At 47.9% G+C, this 23,138-nt stretch overlaps 1 protein-coding gene across 1 annotated transcript in view; it reads right to left on the bottom strand.

Annotated features, from left to right (window-relative positions):
• LOC146869117 (uncharacterized) overlaps positions 1 to 23,138 on the bottom strand; it is a 145,348-nt gene that overhangs the window by 15,056 nt on the left and 107,154 nt on the right. The window contains exons 9-10 of the mRNA XM_085632233.1: positions 8,111 to 8,300; positions 735 to 853 (exon numbers count right to left, since the gene is read on the bottom strand). Of these exons, the coding sequence (XP_085488359.1) occupies positions 735 to 853; positions 8,111 to 8,300 (309 nt within the window). The remainder of the gene's footprint in view (positions 1 to 734; positions 854 to 8,110; positions 8,301 to 23,138) is intronic.

The following is a 23,138-nucleotide window of genomic DNA, read 5'->3' as shown; positions in this document are numbered from 1 at the left end:
CCAAGCAGATGCCTTGAACACAAAGAGCATATCATGCTGATGAATGATTCAGTGGTGGTCCCTTCCTCCTAGGACCACCCCAAGCACAGTTATTGGCAAAAATACAATCCCAACCGAAGGCCCTGCAAAGCATTATGGGAAGGCATTAGCAGTGGGCAGTGAATATTATAGTCTCCAATATCAAAATAATTCTACACAGAGCTGCAGTTCAACTAGTCGTTACTAGATGTCCCTCACGAGTCAAATGCAAAAGCATTGAAGCCCTTTCATGAAGCTTTTGCATTTGACTCATTACGATTAGCTCCGTTATAACAACTCATCCTCAATGCCGCAGTGCACGCCACCTCACCCATGATGTCCCAGATCACCTTACAAATGACACTACTGATGACATTACAGGAAGACACCAGAGATCTCAGGATCCTTTTTGTCTGTGTCATTTATTTTCATGGGACACCTTCCCCATGTCAATAATGAAATCTCCATTTTTAAAGATGTGAACTTTGTGTATCAACAATGAGAATTCAAGAAGGCTCCATCGACATTCTTGCAACCCTTTCTGTTTTACCAAATTCCCCTGAAAGCAAACACTAAAAACACAGCCAATGCAGCTCCTTAAGGTTTGAAATGCTAAGAATCCAAAAGAATGTGGCAGTATATGGTTCATTACAAATACATGTTTCTAAATACTGTGAGTGCCAGGATTAAGCCACCTTCCATGGCACGACTCTCACCTCTGTGTCTCATGCACCGCGCTTTAGTGATGACAAAGAACCCAGCAGCAATCAGCAGAAGTCCCAGCAGAAGTGAGGGCACCAGAACCAGCAGCAGACTCGGGTTACTTCTCAGAGAGCTGTGGGGGAAACAGGAGTTAGTCACGCTCTGTGGTCCATCTTAGCCGAATGAAGCCTGTCACCAGTGCATACCTGAGACAGGGTGTGTGTTCTCTTTGAATTACTGGGCGTGCAGAAAGGAAATAGATGCTATAATACAAGAAGCTGCATCTATCGAGTCACTGCCCAAAACAAGAAAACAAAACAAGGGAGATGGCAGAGCCAGAAATGTCCTGACGAGAGATGCAAGGACCTGCATCCCGGAGCATGAAGAAGTGAGCACTTGGCGAGTGCGTAGAGTCACTTCCGGCGGAAGTGGTTGAAGTTCGAGAAGGCTCAAGAGATGATCATAGCGCAAGAGCAAAGGCAGCTCAGGGGGATAAGTCGACTTTATCGTCTTTCAGCAGGCTGGGAAACCTCAAGCTGGATGGGACTGGCTGCCCTTATCGGCCAGGGTTTCCACAGTATGGAAAAGATCTTTTTTTTTTGTGGAATATTTTTATTGGATTTTGAATTTGTGGTGTTCCCTTAAACAGGTCATAAACACAAATCCATATCATTATATTACTGCTAATACATCTGAAGCCTGGGCAAAGGGCGACTCTGTAAAAGACAAAGGAAATAAATGGCCATACAAGAGGAAATGCAGCAAACTGTGATTATAATAATCCACATTTGTAAATCGCGAACAATCACCAATAAGGGTCTCTAGGCGCTGGGGGCCGTCGGGAAGATTAAGCAAGCTATTGCCCAGAATCACATGGTGCTGGGCTAATCTGCCGCCGGGGATTGAACCGTGATCCCCAGATTGCAGAGCCAGTCGCCCTGGCCGCCGGCACCACACCTCTTCCGTCCGATTCTACAAATCATTGTACCCTTCGGCAGGATATGAAAGGCTCTTAAGCCGCCCGACCTAATTAAGTAGTTGTAAAGAGAAGAGCATATTCCTATATTCATATCAGAGCTTTTTGGAGAGAGTCATTCGTACATCATGTTCCTTGTTTCAATTTGTTAAAGACAGACGAGCGAGCACGTAGCTACACCTAATAATACAATCGAGAAGCGACAGCAAGATGACGATAGCCCTCCTCATCTTTTACTCGAACAGGTCCGTGACTGGAGCCCAGATGCACTGTCCAAGCGCTTTCTTCCTACGACCTCTACGTTTATAGATTGAAGATTCAACATTATACGTGGCGAATAGTCCTGCACGCCAATTAGTGAAAGTTGGAGGATCAGCGCTAATCGGTTGGGAAGTTATACACAAGTGGGCGATGGCCATCACTATGAACACAAAGTCTGTCTCGGATCTTATCCTAATCCCTGCTTCAGTATTGTTCCCTACTCCCAGAATAAGAAGAGCTGGGGTAATCGTAATTGATGTCCCCAGAGTCGTGGTAAAACATTTCTATATCATGTAAGTTTTGGACAAGAATAGAACATATTCACAGTGTCCGCTGCCTGGTGATCACATCTATTACATTTCCCTCCCCCCACTCTCCTCCACTTGGCAATCTTCGCAGGGTATAGTACAGGTCAAAGATTGACATAAAGTCTTGGCTCCTGAGACTTCCCGTAATTAGAATCTGGTTTGCTTCCACCCCGCACTTACTTGTCCATTTATCTGAACATACTGCCAAATCAGCAGGGAATGAATCAAGCAGGATATGATAGATCTTTCCCAGCCGAGAGTTCTTTTGAACAGCTTCCACGAAAGGTATCTTTCAAAAATTTGACGACACCCTACGCGCATTTTCCCCCCAAGAAGCTCCGAATCTGCAGAAATTTAAAAAAAATCCCCTCTACAAAGACTCTGTTCTTCCTGCAGTTTTGCAAATGTTACAAATTGTGCTTCTCTAAAAAAGTCCCCCAGGGAGTAAATACCCTTATTAGCCCACTCAAAAGTAACCCGATCCCGGAAAGTTGGCGGCAGTATACCTGTGGTTGCAAATGGAGTGTATGCATTCAGATTAGTAATCTTAATTTTCCGCCAGATCTGTTTCCACTCCTTATAAGCTGTTCTCAAGATCTTAAATCTGGTCTTTTTATAATAGCTAGGTTCGAGAACCAAAACCAAACAGCCCTTAGCTTGGTTCCCCAACCCCATTTCAAATATGGACAGGCTACATGCCTTTCAACTATCAGCTTTAGCCCCAACTGGCAAGATGGGTATGCGCTGTAGCATAGTGACCCAATAATAAAGCAGAAAGCTAGGGATAGCCATATCTCCACGCTGTCTTGGAAGCGCCTCTGGTCTTGCGGTAGCCCCAGAGAAACCTAGAGCAAACCCTATCTAACTTTACAAAACAAGAAGAAAAAAAAAGGGGAATGGTCCAAAAAAAGATTCAAACATTTGGGCAGAATTGACATCTTAATAACATTGCTTCGCCCAAAAACAGAGAGGTGTGAATGATCTAATCGCTCCAATTTCTTATTAGTGATTTAAATTATTGGGTTGATATTTAAATCGGGAACTTTTTCAACCGCGGCTGTGATTATAATACCCAAATAAGTAGCATCTGAAACAACTGGGAAATTCGTGGGGCAGATCATACCTGAACATAGAATTTGAGTATTATCCACATTCAGCTTGTACCCCGAAAGGGCGTCAAACTGAAGTGCTAGATCTTATACCACAGGAAAAGTAGAGATAACATTGCCTGTGAGGACTGCAATGTCGTCTGCATATGCCAAAGCTCTATACTCGAACTCCCCAATCCTGACCGCTTTAATAAGGGTACTTAGCTCGAGTTTCCTTAAAGAGGGATCAATACACAAGGCCTCTGCTGATGGTATAAGGTTTCGAATCTTGCCCTGAAATCCGAAACACTGCCTCTGGAGATAGATACAGTGCCTTGACTGCTTGTATAAAGCCCCGACCCAACCCTTTCAACATAGGACAGACCACAGGAACCGCCAGGAGACCCTGTCAAACGCTTTCTCAGCATCAAAGAGGAGTACCCCCAGCGGTGATCCCGTGGCCTGCGCCCAATCAAGAAGGGCTATTACACGACGGACATGACCGGCTGTGTACCTTCCCGGGATAAACCCGTGCTGGCGCAGAGATACCAGAGGGGTGATGACTTTTCCAAGTCTGGCTGCCAACATTTTCGAATAGATTTTACTATCACTATTGATCAATGTTTTAGGTCTGTAGAAAGCTGGGTTAAGTTCTGGCTTGTCTTTTTTCTTAAAGACAATAACAGTTGTCTTCCACCAAGAGTCAGGGATATGATTTTTTCAGCGAACCTGTTCAAATAAGAGTGTAATATCTTGCTTAAGTGCTTGTCGGAATGTTCTATAAAATTCCAGAGGAATGCCATCTGGGCCGACCGCCTTGCCCATGGCTAAGGAGGTTATTGCAAGGTCTATTTCCTCCCATGTAAACTGGGCTTCTAGTGCCTCATTTTGTTCCCGAGATATCTTCATCGTTTCCATGCCATTAAAATATTCCCTTTCCAGAGAATCTATCCCTGTCAGGATAGGTCCCTCAGAATAACGTTGACTATAAAAATTCTGAAAAACATTCAGAATTCCTGGCAAGGAGTCCTGGACCTGCCCTGCTTGATCTTTAAACTCGATTAGCTACTTCGCGCTGATGCAGTCGCTTAGCTAAAACCCTGCCTGTGTTTTCCCCTAGTTCATATGACTCGGCCCTCTGCTGCATATATTTAGCTGCCACCTCCCTGACAAAATAACCATGAATTTTAGACTTTATAATGACAATACATTGTTGACATTCCTCTATATTTATAACCCCCTGAATCCTACTCATTAATTCGTATTCAGCTGACCTTAATTGTTCTATCTCGTGTTTGATTTCTTGCCGTATTGATTTTTGACAGGCTCTGGAAAAACTTAGAGTTTCCCCACGGACAGCTGCTTTAAAAGCATCCCACACAATAGTTATGAAGCTGTGTTGCGATTAAAAGAGAAAAATTCCTGAATCCACTTGGCCATATGAGTACAGTATGCCTCATCAAGTAAAAGTTTCTTTTCAAAGGTCCAGGGTCTCTGAACTTTTGAAATTCCCCCCAGTGGAATCTGAATCGCTACGGGATTGTGATCTGAGATAGTTCTCGGAAAGATCTGATTCTTACTTATCTTAATCAATTGACTGGAAAGAAAAAAGTAGTCCAGCCGAACAAGCTTGTTGTGGGGAGCTGAGTAAAACGTGAATCCAGGATCGGGCGATTTGACTTTATGCCAGCTATCAGATAGCCCATGTTCCTTTACCAATCCTTGAAGAGCTTTAAAGACCCTAACTTTCCTGCCTTGATATGGAAGAACATCACATATATCAAACTTACTATCTAGATGAATATTAAAATCATAACAAAGTATTAGAGGGTGGGGCCATAGGGCAAGTTCAACACTTAGAAAGTTTAAAATATCCGGAGCATCTAAGTTAGATCCATAGATTGAACAGAGTGACATAGGGATATTATTTGATATGATTTCAGCTATCGTCCAGCGACCCAAATTATCTACTTTGACTCGTTTACATATACCCACCCCACGCCTGGCTAAAAAAGCCACCCCCTTAATTGTTGTACCTTAGCGGGTACAGGCCAGCACTTCAAGCCCAAGATCCCTCGCCACCATCGTTTACTCCATGGTACATGGGTTTCCTGAAGGCATAGCAGATCAAATTGCATATAGCTGAGTTGCTTGGCGAGCATGCCCCGCTTTCTCCTGTCGTTAAGACCACATATGTTGAGTGAACACTACGCAGGCTACCCATCATCCTTGTAGTTTATAAAGTCAGGATTGCACGGTACCCAAGACAAGCACAAAGCGTTAGACATAATGAAAAAGCACATTCCAAACTTCCTTATAAAAATAGCAGCATTGTTACAAAACCAAAGGGAACAGAACAAAACCCCCCACAGCCCTCTCCTCCCTCTCCCTCCCCCCACACCACCAACCTCTGATTTCCCCAGCTCACCCACCAAAACCCCTCCCTCCACCCACCTCGTAAGGTGTAAGGACTATCGGTCCTCTGTGATGGAGAGCTGACTAAACCCCCCCTCTCCTGAGCTCCCCCCCACCTACAAAAGGAAAAAAAAGGAATCTCAATAACAGGGTTAAGAAAAAACCAAAGGGAACCCAAGCAACCTTTAGGCCATTATAAGCCCGCATCAACATTATTATATACACCGGAAAGCCAAGATACTCCCCTACCTAATCTATAATGTGTGCAGAAATTCTTTAGCTGAAATTTCAGAGAGTTAAAAATGTTGCCTCCCCCTTAAAAAACACTTTTAGCTTGGCAGTGTTAAGCAGGAAGACCTGAGCCCCTTTTTCCTGAAATCGTGGAATTAATTGGCGAAGCTGCCATATTTTCTCAACTGTTATCTGGCAATAGTCGGGTCTCACAAAGAAATCGCAGCCCTTCCCTACCCTCTTCCTATCTGGCCTAGCTAAATCGTACAATGCCTCTCTGGCCAAAAAGTTGTTGAGACAGATCATAATGGCACAAGGTTTTTCAGCAGCTTGACCAGACTTTTTACATTGGTTGAAGGGGATCCGGTGGGCCCTTTGAAGTTCGGTTTTCCAGTCCCAATGCTTCAGATCCGGGTATGCTTCAGTAAAAAGTTCGACGATGAACTGGCGAACATCCTTCTTTGCCTTCTGGGATACCTAATATCTGTAATTTGTTTCTTCTTGACGGATTTTCGAGTCCATCAGTTTCCATAATGTATCATCCTTCTGGGTTTCCAAAGAATGGGTTAAGGCCTTTTGCGCTACCAGTTCCTCCTCCAATGTGGAGATTCTTGCGTCTGCTTCTCCAATTCTAGCAGCGAAATCAGAGCAGGTCTTAGCTACCCTGAGTATCGAGTTCTGCAATTTACGGTAGACCCCCTGGGTATGTGAACTTTCCACTCGGGTCTCCTCCCTGTGAGCCAAAATGCTTTGATAAATGGTAGAGAGGGTTATTTCACTGGGTATGGCTTGATCCAAGCTTGAAGCTCCGAGAGGTGTCGCACCATCGGTTACACCATCTCCAACCAATTTAGGAGAGAAAGTGTAGTCCCAGACCATTGATCCTGCTGAGCCAGAGATCTTGTCTACAACAGAGGTGCCAAGTTCCTTTTAACGGACAGTTGCGGGGATATAAGGACGGTTTTCTCCCTCCCCCAAACGGAGGCTCCTTATATCACTGTCATCTTCCGCCCAGTCCTGCCCAGGGCTTTCATCCCTGGAGGACAAAGATGGATCAGACATAGAGTAGAATTTATCACCTGAGTCCCCCTCTTTTACAGGGCCCGGAGCACTGGTTTCCACATCTTGGAGGTCTAAGAGGGGTTTCCTCGCCGCTAAGTCTGACGTTAAAGCTTTCAACGCACTCCTTGCCTGAAAAAACTACATTGCCCATAATGCATTGTTCTTGCCTTCTGGTAGTTTTCCCACTTTCATTAGTTCCTGGCTCCAAAGTCACAGCTAATTCATCCTAACTTACATCGTAACTGACAGCTTCAGTTTCTGCACTTAGCACACCCTGCCTCACAACCCCTTCAGTATTGCCTACGGCAAGATCACTGGAATCTGTCGCAGAAGGGGTCACAGTACCTTGATTCAGTGCCTCATCTGGCTCAGGAGTCTCGGATTCTGCCGGTAATGCAGGGATGTTGCTTGTTTCGGCGATGATTTTCCTCCAGTTACTGCATCTTCAGCATTTTTGCTTTTCTGGTTATGTGCCTTAAACATTGAGGACACTGTTTGCCGAACGCGAGTGGAGGTACCTCCTCCGGCGGCTCAGCCCATAGCCCGATGTGTAGATTCTCCCCCTCCCAGCCGAGTAACTGCTGCCCCTGTTACCGACTGGCCTGTCTCAGCATCCCCGTTGATTTTACCAGGGCTTCCAGAATTCGCAGGCAGTCCCCGGGTCTTGGAGCCCTTTGCTGTCGTCTTTGGAGCCATTGGAATTATCCGGCAGGACCAAGTCAAAGATACCGCAGTCCAAAAGAGGGGGTTTACACACGCCAAACGTGAAGGTGCCGGCCGTTCCAAATGCCACAGCCACGGGTGCCAAATCATGCCCCAGAGAGCGATTATTCCTTTCCTTCCTCAACAACACACCGCCTCAAGCCACATACACGGAGGGGAAGAGTGCTGCCCAGGAGCGCACAGAAAGTCAGCTCACTCGGCCGACGTCGCGGCTGCCATTTTGCCCCCCCACGTCCGTATGTAAAAGATCAGATGTCATAATCTGCAACACTGAGCCTGTTTAGCACACGTGATATACTCTGGGTGGAAGGGATGCAGGGACTTACCCTTCTTTGAAGTGTGTGGAGTTAGAGGATTCAACGAGGTGGGCATCTGACACTCCTCTCTCTGGGTCGTCGGAGTTCCTAGTAAAGCTACGTTTGCTAAGTGGGCTTTGACTGCTTCCTCTACTGTCCATAGGAGACGCACTGGCTCTTGTTTCATCCGTAGGTGCAGTCGACAGCCTCATGGTGCTTTCTAAACAGAATGAAGAGTTTCATTAAAACAGTCCTGCATACAGAGGGACAGAACTAATAACAGCGCCTTTCTAAACATCACTTGAACAGTCTCAGAGGGCGGACAATAGTTGCTGTTCTATATCAATGGTACTAATTTAATTAATGAATTTGGCTAATTGACTTAATTTACTTAATTAGAAAACAATAGCAGCAGGGAGGCTAGCGTTCTACCTAAACTTGATGGGTGTCCGTCTACCCCGTCACTTGCACATCTCATTTATTGTTGCGGGAAGAAGGTATTTCTTGTGGCAGGCTGCTGCCATTGTAGACTTCTACCAGGAAACTCAACACCGGTGGAATTAGCCACTCTGGCACCATTCTCGCCAGTGTCCTTTCTCTTGGAGTCTGCTACGTAACTGTGATAGTCCATGACAGTCCTAATTAGGGGTGAGCGGAACTTGCAGATTTCAGTCAGCAGAACACGCAGAGTCTCACTCCGCGGAATCCTACGGATTTACATGAAAACTCAGTGAGCGGAAATGGCACGTTACGCTGCATTATAGCACCAGGAGCTTGTTCCGTGCTGCAAAATCAGCGTGAAAGCCGCCACTTGGTGCACCAGAGGGCGCTGCTCCTTTGCTGCAGCTCGCGCACATTTCCTACTTGAGCGGCAGCTTTTACACCCCAAATGGTCGCTCCTGCCCATGTTGAGAAATCTCACTAGGGGATGCCAATTCTCGCAGGCACTTGCCAACTTACCATTGGCGAGCCACAACTGAGAAAAAACTCCGCCAGACTGCAGCTGGAGGACGTTTTGCCCTGGAACTCCATGTTATCAGCGTAACACGGAGTGGGCAAAATTTAGAAAACTCATTGGAATTTATCACTCCCCCCTAGTCCTAATCAGAAAAAGTCTGAGAATGCTCACATGCAGTGGGAGAAAATTCAAAGCATGTGGGACATATTCACACTCCAAATTTGAAAGAAGGACTGCTAGGTTCACATGATACATTGGACCGAATGCCACTGGTTTTTTTCTCCTAGAAGCCGCTGCACCCATGAATGCAGGGGCTGTTTCAGGGGTAAAAATGTCTGACAACTCGACATTCAGTGAACCGAATGCTGCCAATGTGGCTATCGTAGGACAGTTGGCCCACCAATTTTTAACTGATCGTATAAACCCCAGTGACTGGTATATCTATGAATATATTTAAAATAAAATGGAGAATAGGAAACCACAATAACCACAGATTTTGGGAGTGAAGAGGATTGCCGAAAAAGAAATGCGGATGAGAGGAAGGGGACATAGAATGTGTTGTATTGGGACTTGTCAAGGTGAGATGGAGCACTGATGTGAACTAAGCACTAAAAGATCATGTGGTCCCCGTTAGCATATAGGCCAAACCACAAGAGAGATGCTGGAAAAAGCAACAGTCCAAGAGTGCACTTTATTGCAATCTCTACCTCAAATAAATCCCAGAAGAAACATGGGTGTGGAGAATCTCAAACTTGATACATCAAAGGTAAGAACATATTGGTTAAATGCTGAAAGCACAGAACAAATGTTGTAAGCCATATTTATTCAAACAATAAACATGGAAATATTTCTTTGTAAAAACAGAATACAGTGGCGTCATCGGTGAGGGTGAAGCAAACATGCTCCGCGTTCCCTCAACAGTGATACACACCCATGAAAATGGCAGTTAAAGGTGCATATCTAAAAAGTAAGAGTAGCATGGCCCGTTCTTGGTTAATAAACAATATAGGAAAAGAGTCCGTGAGTACAGTCAACTTTTCAATCCCATAGAAAATGGCGGGTTCTTCATGAGGACTCTCCTAGATACAGCTGGTCCCAAGGTTCAGGAGAGGAGTGCCTTTATTGACCCTCTGAAGGGATGGGAGAAAGGAATTCAAGGCTTCATCCCTGCTGAGGAGATGGTCCACATTCCCAAGACATACCCGGAATGTATGGGAACTGGCAAAGGGACACAACAGGAAGATTGCTCCAAGGCTAGATAAAAGCACCCACACTGCTCTGTGGCAGGTGGGTGACTGGATCTAGGGTGCAACACATATTTTTAAAACCTTAATAGTGAACCCCCTGAAGTAGAACTTGGTCCAACACAGCCATCAAAGCTCTGCAACACAAAATCATGCCCTCCCTCCCACAGGTAAAATTTTACATTCTTCATTTCGCATATGGTTTCTGGACAGACTAGTCAAACCTCACTTAATTGAATTCAACATATGCTGGAGCAGGGGAAACAGCCATCACATAACATGCGTTACAACGCATGCAATTAAAATTCTGTTGCGTTGTTGCATCGCAGTATCATTACAACCAAAGTAGTTACAACGACTTGCTCTAGGGGGCGCTCTAAACTAAGGAATAGTATGATTTACTATTCCAACACCTTCCCTACTGTTGCACACACTGGAGTTGGAACCGTAAATTATACTATTCCTAATGCCCCCTAGAGCAAGTCGTTGTAACGACTTGCGTTGTAATGGTACTGCTATGTAACAACATAATCGCATGCGTTGTAAACGCATGTGATGTAAAGGGATATTCCTGGAACAGTTATGAAGAGCCTGAGGAACTTAACACGTTTGTTGGCTGCAGGCTACTGAATGTTGATTCAGAAAGTCTGGCAGAGCGACTCTCCAATATTTGTAACCAGCCCATTACACTTGACTGTCCCAGTTATATTGGGTCCGCTTGTGTCCACAATTCCCCTCACAGTGAACCGAACGGAGTACGCTCTACCTGATCTGAAGTGTTGCTGTGAAGCAGGTCCTGCGTGAGTGGAAATCTGCTAATCATATCTTCTCCCGTGCATGGTGGGCCTGGGTCACACACATGAGTAGCGTTCATACCCATCATAGCCTCTGGAGACCTCCACTAGGTTATCTACCACTTGACGGATCTAGAGAGGACACAGCTGGTGTGTGGTATTTCCACTAGCACAGATCATCTGCAGCTTCATACAGACCTCAAATGTCTATATTGCCTGTTGGCCTGTTGGCCGTAAATGCTCATTTCCCCCTCCTCTTCCTCCTCTTTCTCTTATCTCTGACTCTCGCGTCTCCCCTCTTCTCCTTGCTGTCGCTGTATTTTCTGTTTACTGGGGTTACTCTTCTACTCTGTCATATTACTAAATATCTTCAATTACTGTCATTAAATATCAATCGCAATTTACATCAAATGTTTTGTCCATCCTAAGTTAATTGATTCTTGTTGTATCATATACCAGCTTGTATGTATCGTTACAATGTATGGGGTAGTTTTATGGTTCCATAGTAACGATATGGCTTGTCTTTCTTTCTTTCTATGTTATCTTCTCATTTCTGTATTTTCTGCAACAAAAAAACCCAATAAAGTTCTAGTACAAGCAATGAGGCACAAGGAAGGAAAGTGAGGAGGAGAGCAGTGTGAGGTAAAAGCGTAGAGAGGGAGGGGAGAAGAACAGCTTGAGGCACAAGGACGGTGAGTAATGAGAAGAGCAGAAGGAGGTACAAGGCTGGAGCGTGATAAGAGCAGCAGGAGTCACAATGACCAAGAGTGAGAGGAGCAGAGTGAGGCACAAGGATGAAGAGTGAGAAGAGCACAGTGAGGCATCAGGAAGGACATTGAGGAGGAAAAGAGCTGCGTGAGGCAAAATTAAGGAGAGCGATGAGAAGATGAGCCAAAGATACAAAGTAGGAGAGTGAGGCAAAGAACCGTGTGAGGCACAAGGATGGAGAGTGAGAAGTGCAGCATGAGGCACAAGGAAGTAGAGCGAGGCGAAGAGCAGCAGGAGGTACAAGGCAGGAGAGCGAGGAGAAGATCAGCAGGAGGTACAAGGAAGGAGAGCGAGGAGAAGAGCAGCAAGAGGAACAAGGAAGGAGAGCGAGGAGAAGAGCAGCAGGAGGTACAAGAAAAGAGAGCGAGGAGAAGAGCAGCAAGAGGTACAAGGCAGGAGAGCGAGGAGAAGATCAGCAGGAGGTACAAGGAATTAGAGTGAGGAGAAGAGCAGCAGGAGGTACAAGGAAGGAGAGTGAGGAGAACAGCAGCAGGAGGTACAAGGAAGGAGAGCGAGGACAAGAACAGAAGGAGGTACAAGGAAGAAGAGCGAGGAGAAGAGCAGCAGGAGGTACAAGGAAGGAGAGTGAGGAGAACAGCAGCAGGAGGTACAAGGAAGGAGATCGAGGACAAGAACAGAAGGAGGTACAAGGAAGGAGAGCGAGGAGAAGAGCAGCAGGAGGTACAAGGAAGGAGAGTGAGGAGAACAGCAGCAGGAGGTACAAGGAAGGAGATCGAGGACAAGAACAGAAGGAGGTACAAGAAAGGAGAGCGAGGAGAAGAGCAGCAGGAGGTACAAGAAAGGAGAGCGAGGAGAAGAGCAGCAGGAGGTACAAGGAAGGAGAGCGAGGAGAAGAACAGAAGGAGGTACAAGAAAGGAGAGCGAGGAGAAGAGCAGCAGGAGGTACAAGGAAGGAGAGCGAGGAGAAGAACAGAAGGAGGTACAAGGAAGAAGAGCGAGGAGAAGAGCAGCAGGAGGTACAAGGAAGGAGAGTGAGGAGAACAGCAGCAGGAGGTACAAGGAAGGAGATCAAGGACAAGAACAGAAGGAGGTACAAGAAAGGAGAGCGAGGAGAAGAGCAGCAGGAGGTACAAGGCAGGAGAGCGAGGAGAAGAGCAGCAGAAGGTACAAGGAAGAAGAGCGAGGAGAAGAGCAGCAGGAGGTGCAAGGAAGGAGATCGAGGAGAAGGATTTTAAAAATTGTAGCCTGTGTAATATTCATTGTGCTTTTAACTGCCATTCACTCTCACCTGCATCTTGGCATCTTAGAACAGCGCTTCTCGCTGCAACGACCTCTTCCCTTCAGTCGCCATTCCCGAGGGCGAGGCGAGACACGCCCCCTCGGCTGGCCACGCCCCCCCGCCACGACTACAAATAGCGCGCGCCGACGCTAGGCGCTGCATTGCTGATTGGCTCCTGAGGCGGAAAGCCGGGAGCAGGGACGATTTTAAAAATTGTAGTCTGTGTAATATTCATTGTGCTTTTAACTGCCATTCACTCTCACCTGCATCTTGGCATCTTAGAACAGCGCTTCTCGCTGCAACGACCTCTTCCCTTCAGTCGCCATTCCCGAGGGCGAGGCGAGGCACGCCCCCTCGGCTGGCCACGCCCCCTCCAACCTCCTCTCTCACCGGCATAAAGTATGTGTCTTTGTAGGAAGCGCAGCGAACGAGCGCAGCGGGCACGCCGTTTGCGCGCCGAAGGCGCGCCTAAGGCAAGCCCGTCTGCGCCCGTCCGCGGCCGGACGGGGCTAGGGGCACGACTCCATGCCAGATCTACATCCTACTCTTCTAAGGATCTTATTGCCCTTCAAGGTAAATGGCTACTTCCAGATTCCACCCGCAGATTGATTTCCTTTTTAGGCCTTGCCCCCACCTCCCCCATAGCCCCTCATCCCCCGTTACACGCCCCACCGTTACCCTGCCCCCTTCCCCCTGACCTCTCCCCCTGTTCGCCGGCACTGTCTGTCTTTTTACTCAATACCAGGTCAGCGGTCAAGCACCACCATGAGTTGTTCGTCTTACTCGATTCTGAGAAACCGGACCTACTGCTCCTGACCGAAACTTGGTACTGTGACACCTCCCTCCCCGTTCTCCTGGCCACCCTACCCTCCTCCTATGTGGCCCTTCGAGCCGACCGGCCGGCGGGCAAGGCAGGCGGCGGGGTTGCCCTGATCGCTCGGTCGGAGTTGAACTACCAACTACTTCCCTCACCTCCCATTCCCCCTGCTGACTTCCTGGTAGCCCGCTCTCTTTCATTTTCCCCCCCTATTACCTGCCTATTAATGTACCGGCCTCCCCAGCCCTCGCCCGCATTTTTGCCGGCCTTTCAAGACCTATTGGCCAACTTGACGGTCAACTATGCCTCGGTCTTGGTGCTAGGGGACTTTAATTACTGGCCCTCTGACCCACTCGAGTGCTCAGCCTCAAAAGAGTTTACAGATTGCCTATCAACCCTTAATTTCGTGTCGCACATATCTGTCCCCACTCACTCCCATGGACACACATTGGACCAGGTCTGGTCCCTCAACCTCCCCGTGGCCTCGGCCACTGTTTCGCCGTGCCCTTGGTCCGACCATGCCCTCATTTCCTTCTCTATTCCTCGCAACGTGATGCCTAAAATTCCGTATGCCAAAAACACCTGGGCACGGAACTGGAATAGATTGGATTACCCCTCCTTGACCTCCATGCTCTGCGACTCTACTCCTACTCTTACTGGCTTAACATCTACCTCTCAAGCCAAGGCCATTAACACCTGGCTGGCGGATGGCTGCGACTCTGCGGCGCCCCTACGCCGCATCTCCGTCCGACGACCAAAGGACTCTAATAGATGGTTCAACGACCACCTAAAAGCTCTCAAACTGAGCGCCCGTCAGGCAGAAAGGCATTGGAGGAAAAATTACGATCCCCTATTAAAAACCCACTTCTCATCAGCTCTGGACAAATATAAAACAGCAATCCTGGCTGCTAAGTCCGCCTACTTTTCGTCCAAAATTACATCTGCCGAAAACAAACCCAGGGTAATCTTCGAGATAGTGAATGACCTGGCATTCTCAGACCGAACCTCGCCCATTATTCCTCCCTCCCAACTTCTCTGCGACCAGCTTAATACCTATTTTTTGGCCAAAATAGCAACCATCAAGCTTAATATCCCTCCACCCTCCTCTGCCTTCGTCGATCCCGCCCCCCCTCCCCTCTCCCACCTTCTTACCTCTATCCCCCCCCTCACGCAGGACTCTTTTCTGGAGATACTCCCTAAAGTGAAGTCGGGATCTCCTGCGGACGTCTGCCCAGCACGAGTCCTGCAGCAAATATACTCCAGCTGCCCTGACCCCCCCATTGCCTTCCTCAACAGCTCCCTGGCACAGGGCGTAGTGCCCTATTCGCTTAAAGCAGCTACCATAGTGCCCATCCTGAAGAAAGCTGGCGCTGACTCTTCCATCTCGGCTAACTATCGCCCCATCTCCCTGCTACCCTTCCTGGGGAAGGTGATGGAACGCCATGTTACCGCGGTGCTCAGCGCCCATGTGGAGGCAAACGGGGGACTGGCTTCCCGCCAAGCCGGATTCCGTCCCAGGCATTCGACCGAGTCAGTCGTGGTCTCAGTCTTGGACAAACTCAGAAAGGGTATGGACGAAAATAAACACCAGGCACTGGTCCTCCTTGATCTTTCCGCCGCCTTTGACACGGTGGACCACACCATCCTACTCACCCGTGTCAAGGCGGCCGGTATCGGGGGATCAGCTCTGATCTGGCTCTCCTCCTTTCTGAGGGAACGCACTCAGGCGGTCCGGTTAGGCGACTTCACGGCCACTCCCCTTCCTGTCACTTGCGGTGTTCCCCAGGGATCCTCGCTCTCCCCCTTACTTTTCAACCTTTACATCTTTCCTCTTATCTTTGCACTACAGCAGCTGGAGGTCACCGTCTATAACTACGCGGATGACCTCCAGCTCATCTTTGATCTGTCCCCCTCTCCTCTCTCGGTCTCCAATTTCCAGTCAACCCTGACATTCATCAGTGACTGGATGAACCACAACCACCTTAAGCTGAACCCGGATAAAACCGAGCTGGTTCTCACCGGTGGTTCATCCAGTCCCTGGAACTCTTTCTTCTGGCCCCCTTCTCTTGGCCCTGCACCGACCCCTTCCACCACAGTCAAAACACTTGGTGTCAAAATAAACAACCAACTCACTCTCCACTCACAAATCAGTTCTGTGGTGTCCTCCTGCTTCTTTTCTCTTCGCACTATCCGCACTGTCTCCCGCTTCTTTTCCCCCCAGGCACTTAAGATTATTATGGCCGCACTCGTGATATCAAAATTGGACTACGCAAACGCTCTTTATCACGGTATCCCCGCTTCCAGCTTGCGTAGACTCCAGACCGTCCAGAATCAAGCAGCTCGGCTTGTGTACGGCCTCCCTCGTTATCACCACTCCACCCCCCTTCTTAGAGAGCTTCACTGGCTCCCCATAAAGGAACGGGCCCTATTCAAGATCGGGTGCATGGTCTTCCAGGCCCGCCAGGGCTCCGCCCCTGCCTTCATCTCCTCACTAATCAAGTCCTATTTACCCACAAGAGAACTTCGATCTTCCTCCAGGTCCCTCCTCCAGATCCCTCGCTTCACTCGCAAAAAGTGGGGCGGGGCTAATTTCTCCACCCTAGCTCCAACCTTCTGGAACTCACTCCCTGACCACCTCCGGTCTGCCACCCAGTATCTCCCCTTTCGCAGAGATCTGAAAACGTTCCTTTTTAACCAAGCCTTCCCCATTTAAACCCCTTCAAATTTCCCTTTCTTCTTTCCCTGGTCTTCTTGTTTTCACCTCAGTTGCCGATCTCCCCAGCGCCAAGAAACCGCAAGGTGTATGCTGCGCTTTACAAGTATTTTAAATTAGAAATTAGAAATTAGAAGGACAGCAGGAGTTAAAAAGAAGGACAGAGGAGAATTGCAGCATGAGGCACGAGGAAGGAGAGTGAGGAAAAGAGCAGCATAATGCACAAGGAAGGAGATTGAGAAGGAGAGGAGCATGAGGCACAAGGAAGCAGATTGAGAACAAGAAGAGCAGTGTGAGGCACAGAGAAGGAGATTGAGGAGGAGAAGAGCAGCATGAGGCACAAGGAAGGAGAGAGAGGAGAACAGTAGCGTGAGGGACGAGGAAGGAGAGTGAGAAGAACAGGGTGAGGCACAAGGACAGAGAATGAGGAGGAGAGCAGCGTGAGGCACTGGAAAGGAGAGCGAGGAAAAGAGCAGCAGGAGGTACAAGGAAGGAGAGCGAGGAGAAGAGCAGTGTGAGGCACAAGGAAGGAGAGCGCGGAGAAGAGCAGCAGGAGGTACAAGGAAAGAGAGCGAGGAGAAGAGCAGCGTGAGGTACAAGGAAGGAGAGCGAGGAGAAGATCAACAGGTGGTACAAGGAAGGAGAGAGGAAAACAGCAGCGTGAGGCATGAGGAAGGAGAGTGAGGAAAAGAGCAGCGTGAGGCACAAGGGAGGAGAGAGAGGAAAACAGCAGTGTGAGGCATGAGGAAGGATAGTGAGAAGAGTAGCGTGAGATACAAGGAAGGGAAGTGAGGAGGAGAGTAGCATAAGGCACAAGGAACGAGAGTGAGAAGAGCAGCATGAGGCACAAGGAAGGAGAGTGAGGAGGAGAGTAGCGTGAGGCACAAGGAAGGGAAGTGAGGAGGAGAGTAGCATAAGGCACAAGGAACGAGAGTGAGAAGAGAAGCATGAGGCACAAGGAAGGAGAGTGAGGAGGAGAGTAGCGTGAGGCACAAGGAAGGGAAGTGAGGAGGAGAGTAGCATAAGGTACACGGATGGAGAGTGAGAAGAGCAGCGTGAGGCACAAGAAAAGAGAGCGAGGAGAAGAGCAGCAGGAGATACAAGGAAGGAGAGTGAGGAGGAGAGCAGCGTGGGGCACACGGAAGGGTAGTGAGGAGGAGAGTAGCATAAGGCACAAGGAAGGAGAGTGAGGAGGAGAGTAGCGTGAGGCACAAGGAACGAGAGTGAGAAGTGCAGCATGAGGCACAAGGAAGGAGAGTGAGGAGGAGAGTAGCATAAGGTACACGGATGGAGAGTGAGAAGAGCAGCGTGAGGCACAAGAAAAGAGAGCGAGGAGAAGAGCAGCAGGAGATACAAGGAAGGAGAGTGAGGAGGAGAGCAGCGTGAGGCACAAGGAAGGGAAGTGAGGAGGAGAGCAGCATAAGGTACAATAAAGGAGATTGAGGCGGAGAACAGCAGCGTGAGGCATGAGGAAGGAGAGTGAGGAAAAGAGCAGCGTGAGGCACAAGGGAGGAGAGAGAGGAAAACAGCAGTGTGAGGCATGAGGAAGGATAGTGAGAAGAGTAGCGTGAGGCACAAGGAAGGGAAGTGAGGAGGAGAGTAGCATAAGGCACCAGGAACGAGAGTGAGAAGAGAAGCATGAGGCACAAGGAAGGGAAGTGAGGAGGAGAGTAGCATAAGGCACAAGGAACGAGAGTGAGAAGAGCAGCATGAGGCAGAAGAAAGGAGAGTGAGGAGGAGAGTAGCATAAGGCACAAGGAACGAGAGTGAGAAGAGAAGCGTGAGGCACAAGGAAGGGAAGTGAGGAGGAGAGTAGCATAAGGCACCAGGAACGAGAGTGAGAAGTGCAGCATGAGATACAAGGAAGGAGAGTGAGGAGGAGAGCAGCGTGAGGCACAAGGAAGGAGAGCGAGGAGAAGATCAACAGGTGGTACAAGGAAGGAGAGAGGAAAACAGCAGCGTGAGGCATGAGGAAGGAGAGTGAGGAAAAGAGCAGCGTGAGGCACAAGGGAGGAGAGAGAGGAAAACAGCAGTGTGAGGCATGAGGAAGGATAGTGAGAAGAGTAGCGTGAGGCACAAGGAAGGGAAGTGAGGAGGAGAGTAGCATAAGGCACCAGGAACGAGAGTGAGAAGTGCAGCGTGAGGTACAAGGAAGGAGAGTGAGGAGGAGAGCAGCGTGAGGCACAAGGAAGGGAAGTGAGGAGGAGAGCAGCGTGAGGCACAAGGAAGGGAAGTGAGGAGGAGAGCAGCATGAGGCACAAGGAAGGGAAGTGAGGAGGAGAGCAGCGTGAGGCACAAGGAAGGGAAGTGAGGAGGAGAGTAGCATAAGGTACAATAAAGGAGATTGAGGCAGAGAACAGCAGCGTGAGGCACAAGGAGGGAGACTGGAAGGAGAAGAGCAGCGTGAGGTGGGGTGGTGTTAATTGTCCCAGAAATGAACGAGAATGGCTTAATAATAATGCAGACGAGTGAGATGGGAAGAAGGCATTGACGCATAAGAAAGAAGCTCAGCTGGTGCTAAAAAGGGGATGGTAACTGAGGGAAGGGACTATGAAACAGTAAGCAGAAGTTAGGACAGGAGGGGCAAGTAAGCAAAAGTAAAACCAAAGAAGGGCAACTCGGGCAACGGAGGAGGAGCTGCAGACACACATTGGTGGCCCTGAGGCAGACCCTTCTATTGTTATTGTAGTAATGTCTGTAAATGACGAAACAGGGACATATCATCAGAAGGGGGCAGAACACACAGAAGGCACCTGAATAAAAGGACTTCCTATCAGCGAATCAGACAACGGGAAATGTACAAACCCACAGATGTTTTAAAGAATAAGGGTGTGTGAGTATGTCAACAGAATCCTGTGTCAGGGGTCTGGAGAGTGGGGTGGGAAAGAAAGAATAAAAATGAGCATTTCAAGGCACAGAAAACATTTTGAAGTCAGATACACAAACAGAAAGGCCCCCAAATGGAAGAACGAATAAACCGAAAGTGTAAATTTGCATAGATTAGGAAGGGCTGGAAACCGTGTGTTTCTTTTTGGGATTGCAGTCCCGCCAAGGTTAAGGGTGCAGGCTGCCACCTCCCTGCTGAGATCTGGTCCATAAACCCAAGCTGCCCAATTACCCCTACCACCTCTCACAGCCGTGCGGGGGGCTTGTGGGGGGTGGAGCAGTAAATATTGTGCTAATACCTTTAATTGTGGATGCTTAGGGGCATATTTACAACGAGGCGAGAAAAAATTATCGCCGCTTTAGCGGCGATAATTTATCGCTATATTAGCAAGGTCACGCTAACGCGTGGAACCTTGCTTTAGCGTGGGGATTTCTAACGCCCAGCTTTGCATCTCTAATGAGATGCAAAGTGGGCGTACCTGACCTGACATGATAGGAGAAATGTCGCTAAGCGACATTTCTCCTATCATCAAGCCCCACACTATGAAGCATAGCGTCAGGAAAAGCAGCGATAACCCCTGTTATCGCTACTTTCCTTACACCTGCTTCAGGACTGACTTAGCCATGATATCCTATGGAAGGAGGATATCATGGCTAAGTTTGTGAGTCCCTATCAACAAGCTAACGTGAGATTATCGCTGGGTTTCCAGCGATAATCTCACGTTAGCCAGTTAGCGCTAGGATTTTTATCGCCGATGAGATAAGCGTTGCTAATAGCACGCTATCTCAGCGATAAAAATCGGCGCTACCTGGCGATAATTATCCGAGCGCTAAGTGCGCTCAGCGATAATTATCGCCGGTTGTTGTTGATATGCCCCTTAGTTTAGAAAGCCTTAGCAGGGCTGAACATTGTCTCTGCATTAAAGGCCACCTAGACCCATTAAAAACCACCTCACCCCTGGGAAAGGCCGACTGGGGTGGACCAGAGAACGCGTCACCAAGGCCTGGACATCGATTATTAATAAAGCTAGCATGGAGAAGTGTGCAGCCGAAGTGGTTAACCCAACCATTTGGTAAAGTACAACAGCTTCTCCGGCCTCCATCAATGGACTCTCCTCACCACATTTTGCGAACTAAGGCTTTTTTGATGACGTAGGGCAAGGAAGCGGGAGGCAGTGGGGAAAATTAAGACATAAATTCCAGCAAGATGCCATAACAATGGTTTGGAAAACACAATGGAGCCTAAATCTTAAACATGGGGGCAGGGTAGGGATGGGCGGAAGCTTTAAAACAAGATGGGATTTCAGTAATTGATCTGGAAAACGCATTATTAATACCCTTCATTTGTTTTAAGCCTCGAGGTACATATAAACATAATTTTGCAACCGGAGGCAAGCTTGACCGTTGGCAAACTGTGGGGCATATCAGCAACAACCAGCGATAATTATCGCTCAGCGCACTTAGCGCTAGGATAATTATCGCCGGCTAGAGTGGATTTTTATCGCTGAGATAGCGTGCTATTAGCAATGCTTATCTCCTCAGTAATAAAAGTCCTCACGCTAACTGCCTAACGTGAGATTATCGCTGGAAACCCACCGATAATCTCACGCAATGTGGCGTTAGCTTGATGATAGGGCGCCACAAACGTAGCCATGATATCCACCTTCCATAGGGTATCATGGCTAAGTCAGTCCTGAAGCAGGCGTGAGGAAAGTAGCGATAACAGGGGTTATCGCTACTTTTCCTGCCGCTATGCTTCATAGCGTGGGGCTTGATGATAGGAGACATGTCTCTTAGCGACATTTCTCCTGTCATGTCAGGTCAGGAGCGCCCACTTTGCACCTCATAAGAGATGCAAAGCTGGGCGTTAGGAATTCCTACGCTAATGCAAGTTTTCACACGTTAGCGTGAGCTTGCTAATTAGGCGATAAAATTATCGCCGCTTTTCAGCCGAAAACGGCCGCAAAAGCGGCGATAATTCTATCGCCTCGCCTTGCTCATATGCCCCTGTGTTTCTAGTGCACAAGAGCTAATGAAGTTCTGCCCGAGGGTACAGTAAAAAAAAAAAATGTGTGCACAGATGCCTCTTCTAAGTTCTGCTGGGGAAGAAGGAGGCAACAGTGTGCAAACAACAGACTATAACAGTGGAAAACAATGGAATGTGCTTATCTGGTTTGTAAGTAAAAATACACCTTTTATCTTGAGGTTTGAGTGAAGTCGTGCTAAGTTTAGTCCCACTCGCCCCTTGAAAAATATGCAGCTGTTCTTGGGATTTGAAGCATCTGTTCCTGTGCCAGGCAGCGGCCTTCATCTCTTCATCTTCCCAGAACAGCGCCACAGAAAATGCAGAGTCGAGATAACAAGCCCTGCGCTGAAAAGGAAGGCCAGGTTGTTTCCAGAACGTTTTCGCACTGAAAAGAAAGAGAAAGTGCACCCTTGGGAAACAGGCGCAGAAGAGCCTAGACAGCGCGGTGTGCCCCACCGGAAGTGATGTGCAACACATTTAAATAATGAAAAATGGAGGGCAGGGGGAATGGGAGGGGGTTAGAAGAAAATAGGGGCATATTTACAAGATTGCGATAGAAAATTTTCTCCGCTTTTGCGGCCGTTTTTGGCCGAAAAGCATAGATAATTTTATCGCCTAATTAGCAAGGTCACGCTAACGCGTGAAACCTTGCATTAGCGCACGAATTCTGAACGCCCAGCTTTGCATCTCTAATGAGATGCAAAGTGGATGTTCCTGACCTGACATGACAGGAGAAATGTCGCTAAGCCCCACGCTATGAAGCATAGCGGCAGGAATGTCGCTAAGCCCCACGCTATGAAGCATAGCGGCAGGAAAAGTAGCGATAACCCCTGTTATCTCTACTTTCCTTACGCCTGCTTCAGGACTGACTTAGCCATGATATCCTATGGAAGGTGGATATCATGGCTACATTAAATTTTTCTTTACACCAAATGTTCCATAGCCCTAATACCACATCATGGTGTCCACATTATTTTTTGTGTACAAATTTTTAAACTTTTTTTGACACCTCCTAACATTATACAAAAATGATGACATATACTTCGCTCACTTTTTCTACACTCATACCCACTCACACCCATTCATATCCTTCATCACATTTAAAACAAACTAAGTGATAATATATCCATAACGCAAAAAATGGCCTCCCTTGTCCCTCCTTGGCTGGTTGATTAAATCTTGTACTTATTTGTCCCTGTACATAATTTCCCTGTTGAGATATTGTTTTTGTTATTACATATACCCGGTCTCAACTGGGCTAACGGGCCTGCTCCTGTTTTTCTTGTTTATAAATCAAGTGCAGCATTGGCACATTGTTTGGTATTTGCAATCAACCTATGGTAAGCAGCAGGTGGGATTACAGTCCGTATAGTGATTACCACAGGTCATGCAGACAGCGCATGCGCGCGGCTGCTCGACCTAAAAAGTACATCAAACTGTCTGCTCTAAATAGGGTGAATGATGTCACAAGTCAGTCGCTGTAAGGTTTCGGCCAATGAAACCAGAAGGGGCCCAGCTGTCAGAAGCATGTCCGTCAGTCTGACTGTAAATACACCCGCCGGACTGTCGGACCCTCTCCACTAAACTCTACATCAGGCCTCAGGCCATAAAA

The sequence above is a fragment of the Triturus cristatus genome, chromosome 1_1 (genome assembly GCF_964204655.1).
Source record: "Triturus cristatus chromosome 1_1, aTriCri1.1, whole genome shotgun sequence".
Taxonomy (NCBI): domain Eukaryota; kingdom Metazoa; phylum Chordata; class Amphibia; order Caudata; family Salamandridae; genus Triturus; species Triturus cristatus.
Note: the sequence above shows the minus strand (reverse complement) of the source record. Positions and strands in the feature narration are given on the sequence as shown.